Source organism: Centroberyx affinis, unplaced genomic scaffold (genome assembly GCF_046629955.1).
Source record: "Centroberyx affinis isolate AG114_WGS23_722 - 3 ecotype Tasmania unplaced genomic scaffold, CSIRO-AGI_Caff_v1 ptg004789l_1, whole genome shotgun sequence".
In the NCBI taxonomy this organism is placed as follows: Eukaryota; Metazoa; Chordata; class Actinopteri; order Beryciformes; family Berycidae; genus Centroberyx; species Centroberyx affinis.
The window spans coordinates 9,748-21,033 of NW_027282327.1; the positions used below are offsets into that span (position 1 = coordinate 9,748).

The 11,286-nt window shown below is 43.4% G+C and overlaps 1 protein-coding gene across 1 annotated transcript; it reads left to right on the top strand.

The window, feature by feature from the left end:
- Window positions 1-404: 404 nt before the first annotated feature.
- Window positions 405-10,925, top strand: LOC139666083 (transmembrane protein 26). The gene is made up of 4 exons (XM_071545180.1): window positions 405-598; window positions 6,845-6,989; window positions 8,496-9,239; window positions 10,770-10,925. Exons 1-4 carry the CDS (start codon window positions 405-407, stop codon window positions 10,923-10,925), a joined length of 1,239 nt encoding a protein of 412 aa, XP_071401281.1.
- The last annotated feature ends 361 nt before the right edge of the window (window positions 10,926-11,286 follow it).

Below are 11,286 nucleotides of genomic sequence, written 5' to 3' on the forward strand. Positions count from 1 at the left end.
TGTTTTTGCTGAAGTATTGTACTTCACTACATTTTCAATCACATCTAAAAAAAATCCCGTTCTCTTATCTAAAAAGTAACTTTTACCTAAGTACATTTTAAATGAGCTACTTTTTCCTTTTACTTCAGTAGATTTTTACACTAGTAATTTAACTTCTAAAGTAAAATATCAGCAAGATAACAATACTTCTACTTGAGTAGGATGTTTCAGTACTCTTTCTAGCCTTGGCTGTAATTCATATTTTTGGCTCTATTCTTAATCAATGTATCTGGTTACTATTTTCCAGCTGCAAACACCCAAAATCCCCATTTAAACTCCATCTAAACTTATCTCATAATATCCTAATGATAGATAAACTAATAAATAAGCATGAAACTATCTGCTGTGCAGCTTCTCTGTCCAGGATGTGTCGTCTCCTGAACGTCCTGCTGGCTCTGCTCAGCCGCTTCCTGTTTGCGGTCCACGGCGTGGTGACGGTGTGGCGCGTGGTGGCTGTTAAAGGGGAGCCGCTCTATTGGCTGCTGCTGACGGGCGTGGCTCTGCTGGGCGTGGAAATGGCTGTCACTCTCAAGTGCACCCGCAATGCAGAGTGGAAATGGTAACGTTTATTTCACATGTGCAAAAACACCCAAATGAATGCCGTTCTATATATTGGACATAATATACCATGTTAATGTTCGGGTTATATGGGGCTTTTATTAAAAAATCTGGTTCAGTCAGTGTTGTCCACCTCTGATATGATGGATATGATGCAGTTTGTATGATATTTATTGTAGAATTGATCAATACTAGTTTCGGAAGCCCTTAACCGTAAGTAATTCTAATGAGATATGAGGAAAAAGAGATCCAAGGCACTCCAAAGTAGGCTGAAAAGCCTTTATTCTATTTGGCTATCCATTATGAAAAGTTCAAAACTGTGCCCAACGTGTTTTGTCCCCATGGCCTTCATCAGGGTAAGGAAGCAAAGGGTAAGGAATGTCTTCTCTAGGAATATCTCAGACATTTTGATGAGATTCTGCACAAGAATGTATGTATATATTTTTATCAGTAGTAGTAGTACTAGAAGTGGTAGTAGCAGTAGTTGTAGTAGAAGTAGTAGCAGTAGTGGTAGTAGTAGCAGCAGTAGTAGTAGCAGTGGTTGTAGTATTAGTAGTAGGAATAGCAGCGGTTGTAGTAGTAGTCCTAGTAGTAATAGCCTACTAGTAGCAGTAGCAGTAGCAGTAGTAATAGTAGTAGTAGTGGGAGTAGTAGTAGCAGCAGTAGTGGTAGTAGTAATAGCACCCTAGTAGTAGTAGTAGCAGTACAGCAGTAGTAGCAGGAGCAGTTGTAGCAGTGGTGGTAATAGTAGTAGTAGCAGTAACACTAATAGTAGTAGAAGTAGTAGTAGTACTGGCATTTTTTAACATAACCTGCTGTGCGCTGATGACGTGCTGGGTTGCATTTTAGCTAATGTGACATATTTTGTTACAGCTAGCTTACTAAATTAAGACTTAAGAAATTAAGAAATAAATAAATAAATTAATTAATTAAGAATTAATTTAGTCAACATTATGCCTAAAAGAAAAACATCTTTTAAAAAGGAGTGGTTTTATCCGCAAAAGTAGAAAATTTCAATGTCGCCAGCAAGGGAAAAGGCACTATAGAACATCACGCTTTGTCTGACAAGCTACAAATGGACTGAACTTTCAGAGTGCAGGTACATCTTCCCTTTCATCAAGTTTATGGATCCACAGTGAACAAAAGAGATGAACTTTGCAAGGTGTATCATTGTTTTAAACACCATCATAGGAGCATACACTGCAGAGTTAAAGTGGATAGGGAAATCCAGAATGCTTCTAACTACCTAAGGGCATCACATGGAAAAACAAAAGCAAAAGCCCTCTGTGAAAATGTCTTGGCTTCATATTCTTTGCCGGAATACTTCGATTACATCAAAGAAAAAAACGTGCATTATTTGCTAGCCACTGATGCATCCAATAAAGGTGCGACCAAGTTTTTACCTACTGAGAAGTGAGTGCAGCATTGTCATTTTACAGTGACAGTGAAGAAACAGCAGAAGCTATCGCTAACCAGCTATTAACAAAGTTGGAGGCATCTGGTTGGAACTTGAATAAAGTGTCTGCATACACAGCAGTCAATGCAGGTGTGAACTACAGAAAATGAAAATAGTTCACTGAAATGTGTTTCTGAAAACATTTGAGGCGAGAAATCAGCCATGCATTTGCTGAATGGATAGTTTTAAAGTTTGTACGCGAGTTTCGTGAGTTTCCAGAGGCAGCGAGTCGCGCTGGACGCCTCTGATTTGCATTAAGTAGCCTAGACATCAACTTTATGCAAATGTCATGGCAAATGTAGAGCGGCAAACGTGACGCACTGTCTCTTGAAACGCACCGCGGCGCTACCAGAATGCATTGCACGGCTGCGTACATAGAAAATGAATGGGAAGCGTGGAAATCACGGATCCTGTGGAAACGTACCATCATTCAGGCATTCTTCATTGCATAGGTAATGAGGAATGCAATGGAGTGGTGTGGAAATGCTTTGGGGATAAAGGAAATGCATGTGATGTTGTGATGTGGCTCAGATCTACTTGCTCTTTCTCAGTCACTCATTGAAGTTGTTCACTGACAGCATTGAAGCCCTGGAGTCCAAATCACTCAGCATCACTTCAGTTTAAAAGCTAATGAGTGAACTGGATGGCAAACTTGAGAGACGGCAAAGGGACCACTTTTTTGGCTTTGCAGTGAAAACCAAGCTCTGGCAGCTAACAGACCAGGCGAAGAAATGTGATGTTGACTTTGCTAGTTTCTATGATGGGCCAGAAAGTATTTGAGTGACAGACATGACAACAGCTTCCGTAGCAAGGTATGCAGGTGGGTCTTTCAAACTGATGTGTCATTTGACAAGTTTGATGATACTGTACAACGCGGTCTCATGGCAGTTTGTGAAATAGTCACAAAATTTAATCTATTGATTCGTGTACATGGACAAGATTTTTCCATTTTTTGACACTCATCACAACTTTCAAACTAATGTATTTCAATTGGAAGTATCTTTCGTGCCTGCAACGCATTTTTTTTCTGTCAGTCGGGACTCAGGAAGTAGCGTGACATTGAAATAAAACGGTGGCCAGTAAGGCCGTGGTCGGGGTGGTGGATGGGCGTATACGTTTGCCATTTCAACCATAAGCCACATTTAAATTTTTAACGAACGTTTTTCTTATTTAACCATGACCTAACCATTTCTCTAACCTTAACCAAGTTGTTTTAGTTGCCTAACCATAACTGTAACACAAGTTGTTTTATTTGCCAAAACTTACGTTTTCAAATTAGTGGTGGAGGAACGTAATTCAAGTCGTGGTGGAGGCACGTTTTTTAGGTCGTGTTCATTTCACAAAAAAATGGCAAAATCGTGTCCATGTACACAAATCAATAGATTCAATTCTCGTGACTATTTCACAAACTGCCGTGAGACCATGTTGGCCTGTAACCTGAAGGACCTTGGATGGGCAGTATGAGAAATATGGCATCATGGAAGAAGTTCTCAGTTCTCCTGAAATGAACGATTGCCACAGCGAGGAGCGGTAATCACAATCTGTTCAGCAAAGCCCCCTTGCCAACCTGAAGAAGGTGGCTGCTTTTCTCTTCTCCACTGGAAGCAGCAGTGCCCACACAGAGCGAGCACTTTCAATGATGACCTCAGCATGGAGAAATGAGCGAAACCATCTGGAATTGGACAGTGTACAATGTTGTCAACACAACTTGTGTGTTACAGGTTCATATCCTTGGCAAGGTGTATACCCACAGTAGAGCACTTCTCCCACCTCCCCCTTGCAATGCCTATCTCTGAAGGTCAAACCTTTAGAAAGCACTGATAAGCTCTCCTTAGTACGGAGCCTGTCTGGTCACATCTCATGCTAATAAAATAATGAGTGGCTATGACTTATTAACGAGTGGGAACAAGATCATTATGTCGTGGCCACAACTTATTATTATTTGTGACATAGGCTAATGATGTTGTTCCTGCGTGTTACTAAGTTGTGGCCACTCATTAGGATCCCGTTTCCATGCGTTGCTAAGTTGTGGCCACGTAATATTTTAACTTGAGATGTCACCAGGCGTGCTCCGTACCTTAGAAAGAAGAAATATTTATTACTGTATGTTTTGTGATTGGCTCCTGGTCACCTGAGGAATTGCTCCTGTCCATGTGGCCTTTTTCTTCCTTCCCCAGCGTGGCCTTTTAGTCTTTGTTTGATGAGGAGAAGAATATTTTAATAGGTTCATCTACTTCAACAAGTTCAACATGAAGTAAGTAAGTTGTAGCAGCAGCAGCAATAGTAGCAGTAGTAGTAGCAGTAGCGCCTCGTCTCCTGAAATTCTGTAAAATGAGCATGATGTCTTAAAAATTTAACTATGTGCACCAAAAGTGAGAGACATCCATACATGAAAGCTTTATGTGAAGGAGACACGACTAGAAACAGGTAGTAGTCTGACATAGAAATGGTGGAAATTGTGGAAAGTGAGGATGGGATGGGTGTATACATATGCCTTGATTGTCCCCCACCAAAGGGGGGACTATGGATCGGTCTCCGTCGGTTAGTTCGTTTGTTAGTTAGTCACACTGTAATGTTGACTTTGTGCCACTAGGGGGCGGCATTGACAATGAATGGGGACTCATTGGTAAAGCAATACAGTTAAAGTTATCATACAATGTGGGGGACAATGAATGGGGACTCAGTGGTAAAGCAATACAGTTAAAGTTATCATACAATGTGGGGGACAATGAATGCGGACTCAGTGGTAAAGCAGGTCATACAGTTAAAGTTGTCATACAATGTGGGGGACAATGAATGGGGACTCAGTGGTAAAGCAATACAGTTAAAGTTATCATAGGTAACATAATAGTCTACACATGCTACACACTTGGAGACATCAGACTGGGTTGATGTGTTGAAGTGAGAGTCAATGGAGAATGTTTGGGGAAACCTCTAACCACAAGAGACTGTAGTTATTGTACAGCTGTTGGACTGTTGTACTGTTATTGCATCATCACTGCACTACCACTGTGCTGTCAGTGTTGACTACTTATATCATATTACCACTTACCTACTGTGCAATACCATATATCACTTATCATTTAGCATTTATATTATTCATAACACTCACGCTCCTGGTGTTGTATGTTATATTGTATATTGTATTGTAAATTGTATTGTAGTGTACATTGTGTAATGTACGGATTGTATTTATTGCATATTGTAGTTCTTCTATTTTGTACTGTATTGAGTAAAAACAGGACGATTACAGTTAATACATTTCAAGATATAACTTGTAAGCCTAATTCTGAGGAGAGTAGGCAACAGAAATATATGGTCAATCTGTCCTTTCATTGTCCCATACCAAAATGCTTATTCACTCATATTTCAAGTACACTCAGCAATCACTGACTGACTCAAGGGTGGAACTACATCACTGGTGGGGGACAACATGTTTACTATTTGCTTGATTAACTCAGGTTCAAATCCAAACTCATTTGCATCCCAACTCAGCAGTAGTAGCAGCAAGTAGCTACACGGTGGTGGTAGATTTAACACTATCAGTAGGCAATACATCCTCAGCTATAGCTGTGTAATGATAAGTTTGGCAATGTTTGCAGTGAAATATCTCTTTAATATCCGCACATAATGCTTTGATTACTGACAGTTAACGCCACAATGTCAGACAAGCAGCAGCTACCTTGGCATAATTCTCTGCTCCACTCCAACCTAATAAAACTATGGCTGAGGTTAGAGAGCTACTGTAATAATGATTAAGCAACAAAAAGGAGCTCATTAATTTAATAGGCGGAAAAGAGGTCCCTCTCCTGTTCCTGTTGCGATAAATAAAAAAAAACTGTTAGCGGGGCTGAATTAGTATGAACGAGTCACCCGTTCGCCCATCGCCTCTGCTCTTTTAAAAGGGGTTGGCATGAGGATTGAGGGGTTGCAGCCGGCTCTGTGTAAACCCGTTTTGTGTGGGGGAGTAAATAACTTGTGACCTTGTAACCGGGTGAGCGATTTACAACCGTCCGCCCAAGGTGGTGAGGAGGCACATAATATTCTCCGCCCCAAAAACTTCTGTATTATCCTCGCCGGCTCTTTCGCTTTTTCACTGTCTATCAAAAACAAATCTATTCCTATCCGCGGTGTTATTGCTCTGTCTCTCAGTGAGCTTAAGTGCAGAATCCGCACCATATAGCCTCCTGTTATGTCTCTGTCTCAATCTGTCTCTCTCTCTCTCTGAATGTCTCATCCTGTCATGGAAATGTCTCCCGGCTCAACGCAATTTCTGACCAGCGAGGCTTAGGAGGAACGCTGTTATTTTTCCTCTCGGGGCACTTTAGTGGAGTAAACATAAAAACCGAGGTCAACCTTTTACTACGCGAGCCTCAAAAGATATGGGTGTTTGGGTGTCACACCTCATTCAGAAGCAAAACTGTGGCCCATTCAAAAGCGTCCTCCTTCACATACCCGGCGAACATTCACAGACACAAGCTTTTCTTCAGCCCCCCCCACTCCTCCCCCCTGCCCTCCTCTCTCTCTCTGAGTCTTACTTTGAAGTTCTCTCCTCATGGAGAAGGCTTTGCGCTGTCAAGTGGGATTTGCATATATGATGAGAATAATTGCCTGTCTGAAATGGGATGCTTCTTTTGGAAAAAAAAAAAAAAAAAAAAAAAGGGGGGGGGCCTCTTTCTTCTTTACCGACTGGCAAAAAAAAAGAAAAGAAGAAAAAGTGTGTCACTAAAAATAACCTACCCTGCCTTTCCCCCCCCCCGCACCTCTACCCCTTTGGCGGGTCTCTTTTAGGTTCTCCCCCATGGTTTTCCTCTACCTCAGCACCGTCATCCCTTCCATTTGGTTTCTGGAGCTGAGCCTGCTGCAGTCCAAGCTGCCCGTCAACATCTCCTCAGGCCCCGAGCTTCATTTGCTGGCTCACATCCCGATCGCAGCGGTAGGTGTCACGCCACAGACTGCCCTCCTCCGCCTCAAGCGAACCATACAGCCACATTAAACCGACACCTGATATCAGATAAGATTTAAATCTAGCGAGGGGGGGGGGTGGATAAACTATTAGTAGCACGAAATGTGCAATTGACACATTGAGATGAGGTCCAGATAGACTCCTTGCTTGAAGAACTCTCTCAGATCTATTCCCTCTGGGGTGGTTTTAGTGCTGTTTCTTTCATGTAGGATTTGGCTGTTTTTTTTTTTTGGCCTCACGGCTGCGCTTGGGGCTGGGGTGGCAGCTTTTGAATCCTGAAGATGGGGTTTTTTCGGGAATGTTATGAAATGACATGGGGTGTTGTCGGGATAAACTCGATGAACCCGGGTGCAGTGAGCATCACACTCCCAACTCATCAGAATTACATTCAGAATAGAGTGGAGTGGTTCCACGAGTATTTCCACGGTTTGTTTTCTTATTTACGGATTCTACCATAGTCTGTGTTCAGTGTGAATCCACATTTGATCAATCCTGAAATATACAGTATAAAAATGCATGATACAAATAGACAATTGATATGTAATTGCACTTTTTTTTAACTATCAGTAAAAATTCTTCAGTCAATCTTATACTTTGTTTGCAAATTGTTTTTTATAATTACAAATCATTTGACCATGAGTATCACCTAGTAAATTTCAGTGCCCATTTCAGTGCAACCGAGCCTATGGTGACATCTGTATGCAACAAATGAATGCTCAAAATACTTCTGGTAGCAGGTGGGAATCCAGGGAAACGTCTCGGCTCTGAGGTAGAAACTGTGGAAAAACTCTGAATCAGTGTGACTATCATGTAGACCAGTGGTTCTCAACGTGGGGTCCGGGGACCACCAGGGGTCCTTGAGGGGGTTCCAGGAGGTCCCCAGCAAACTGATGTATTGTTAAACTTCAGCATTATTTCATTTACAAGAAGTACACACTGAAGAACACAATTAGAGAATGTAGAAGAATGACTGTTTTGATCATACTTTCACTGTTATCTCTCTACCTACAATACAGATAGTCATGGAATTCTTGACAAAATCATATCTAGCAATGAAAATATTCACAGATTTGTGTCCGAAAAACAAAATGTCGTCAAATGGGGGCCTTGATATGAAAAAGGTTGAGAATCACTGATGTAGACCATTAACCCCCTTGATGTGTCTAGATTAGTGGTTCTCAACGTGGGGTCTGGGGACCACCAGGGGTCCTTGAGGGCATTCCAGGGGGTCCCCAACAAATTGATGAATTGTTAAACTTCATTATTTCATTTATAAGAACAATTAGAGAATGTAGAAGAATGTCTATTTTGATCATAGTTTATCTGTTATCTCTCTACCTACAATGATTTGGGTCCGAGAGACAAAGTCTCATCAAATGGGGGTCGCCGGCCCTAATGTGGACTAAATTAGGGGTCCTTGATATGAAAAAGGTTGAGAACCACTGGTCTAGATCGTGCTGCTTTTCCTCCACCCAGGGCATCGTGGAGCTGGACCCCGAGAACTGGGTGGCCGGCCTGGAGCAGACCATGCTGATCGTGCTGGTCCTGGGTCGCTGGCTGATGCCCAAGGGGGACATGTCCCGCGACCAGCTCTCCCAGCTCCTCATGGTCTACGTGGGCCTGGGCGCCGACATCCTGGACATCTTCGACACCTTCAAGGAGCCCGAGGTCAAAACCAACTGGGCGGTGGTGGTTGTCGGCTTGGCCCTCTTCTCCTGGGCGCTCATGCAGTTTCCCCTGGTGCTCACGCAGACGAGCCCGCCGAAGGGTCCGTCCTCGCCTCCCCAGGAAAGCCCCGATGGCGGAGTTCGCCCCCCCGGATCTCCGTCCACGTTCACCTCCTGCTGCTCCAGCGAGGTGTGGAGCTTGCTGCTGACAGTGGGTCTCCAGGACGGCCCGTTCCTCCTGTACCGGCTCTACCTCATGATCCGGGAGCGGGTACTCAACCAGCTGATGATCTTTTTCACCTGCAAGAACATCCTCGTCGTCCTCTTGGAGCTTTACCGGATCTTCGTGGTGCAGTGCGAGCGGCAGGCTGGGGAATCGGGGTCGGAGGGGTGCGCCGCTCCGGTGCTCCGGTGTCGAAGCGAGGAAGGGAACGGGAAGGGGGAGGAAGAGGTGGCAGAGGAGGAGGAAGCGGGTAGAGGGGAGCGTTGCGGAGAGCAGAGCTGTCATACAGAGAGGGAGAACGAGGGGGAGGGAGATCAGAGATGTTTCCAGGTATAGAGAGGCTTAAAACGCCGCGAGGCATGACTCTCACCCTCAGGGGGGGAATGGCTTTCACACGCCGAGTGAAAAAGTCGAACACATCTGCCATCTCTTGCACTTCAGCCCCCTGTTCAGGAGTCTACCAGAGACAGCCTCAGCTCTCTCCGGAGGTTCAGCGCCTAGAAATAGACCACAGGAGAAGAGAAGAAGGTCCCCACTGAGAGGATCAGAGATAAATTTATGCATCCCCTTTGAGAGAAACCCATCAAAAAGAGATGTTTCAGTGGAAGTTCCTCCACCAAAGAAAATCAGTTCAACAAGTTCAACATGAAGTATGCTTCATCTGAATCTGTGTTTTATGTTTATTACCGAGGTGCCTTAATCCAAATCAAGATAACTGTGCATATTATGACAAGTTTGTTGCAATCAGCAGCATTATGCAATAAACTGTAACATTATTTCATCATGTTGTGCATATGCGTTTTTAATAAAAAGTCAGTCTGTTTTATGTTTTCAGAATGATAATGATAACAATGATGATGATTTTGATAGGAGAATATGTCATATGAATTGAACATCCTTACACTAGAACTACACAAGAATTGGCTGCATTAAAGCAACATTCTAAGATGGTGATGACATTTCTTGATGAAAATGAACAATAAATGAATAAGCCTCCTATAATAAAGCCCTTTAAGAAAAGGCATGCTGCTGCTGCTTGGTGTGTTTTTTCCTCTCATCGCCATGAGATGGCAGTGTTGCCAAGTCAACCAAAGCCCCACACAGATATATTCATTTGACGGCAACATGCCAGTTGCATGGAGGAAAAGCTGTCAGACGGCAACACAGCAGTAGCAGTCTTCAGACAATACACAGTGTTGGACTTGGAAAATTTGTCACTGTTTGTCACAGGAATCTCCTCTGGTGCAGGAGCAAGACCTGGTGCTGTCAGTATACAGGACAAAGGAATACATATGCTTCATGAATTTCAAAGAAGATATATACATTCAGACACCCTTAGGCAACGGCTATGCAATTAACGGTTCAATGTAAATACCTTAGGCTAGAGTCAAGCTTGAGACACCGCATGCAGTAACATGTAGGAGGATAGTGTGGAGATCTGTTCAAGGTTCATTCTCCTCTTGAGCACAATCAGCTTGTTTGAGAGCTTAGCGCATTATTATTATGTCTGACAAAGCACACTCGTGATTATGTGGGAGTTACTCAACTTAGACATTTAGAGTGATTTGCTCGGACTTTTTTCCTTTTTCTGTTTTTTTTTTTTTATCCGAGACATTCCTCCACAGGCCATAAAAGCAAAAGGCTCTTCGCGAGCCTAGCAGGACAGAAAAATGTTTGAGCTGACACCTGGGATCCGAAAGCTTCACAAGCCTCTTCACGAAAAATGGGCCATATTCTCTGATAAAAACCGCCCCTTCATCCAGACAATATCGCTCCTGTCAAAAAAAAAACAAAAAAAACGGGTTGAAATGCAGCCCTCCCGCATTCATGGAGGACCCTCTTACCTCGTCTCTCTTACAGTGTATTGGACTGGCTGGGGCTGAAGAGCAGCAGCAGCAGCAGCAGCAGGTGGCAATTCGCTCTCGCTGCCCCTGCATCTGTGTCCGTCAAATCGCTGCACTTCACCGAGCCTGGAAGATGATGATGATGATGATGGGAACCCAGGCTCTGAACTAGGAGGGGACTCTAGTTTTCAGTAAACTGTTGATGAAAGAGAGATGGGGAGAGGGAGAGAGGGGGAGAGGGAGAGAGAGAGCGAGAGAGAGAGAAAAACGGTGAGGAAAATCATTCATGGAGTAATCTATGAAGATGTGTGTGGCAAGCTGAAAGGTCCCATTATTTCAGGGCGTGTGGGTGTTTGCATGTGTGTGTGTGTGTGTGCATAGGTGTGTATTTGCTTGCCTCTGTGTGTGTGCATGAATAAGAGACTGAGAATAAGAGAGCAAGATTTCCTAAATAGAGGACTGCAGGCTGCCTCCAGAGGATTTGCTGGAGACCACTACAGTATTTTCCCTGTTTTTTTTTTTATCTTTGTGGC

Bases quoted from the DNA above. Each gene is read 5' to 3' on its own strand.
- LOC139666083 (XM_071545180.1), top strand. From the start codon at position 405: ATGTGTCGTCTCCTGAACGTCCTGCTGGCTCTGCTCAGCCGCTTCCTG. The intron at 599-6,844 runs GTAACGTTTATT...GGTCTCTTTTAG, and splicing joins CGCAATGCAGAGTGGAAATG to GTTCTCCCCCATGGTTTTCC. The intron at 6,990-8,495 runs GTAGGTGTCACG...TCCTCCACCCAG, and splicing joins CTCACATCCCGATCGCAGCG to GGCATCGTGGAGCTGGACCC.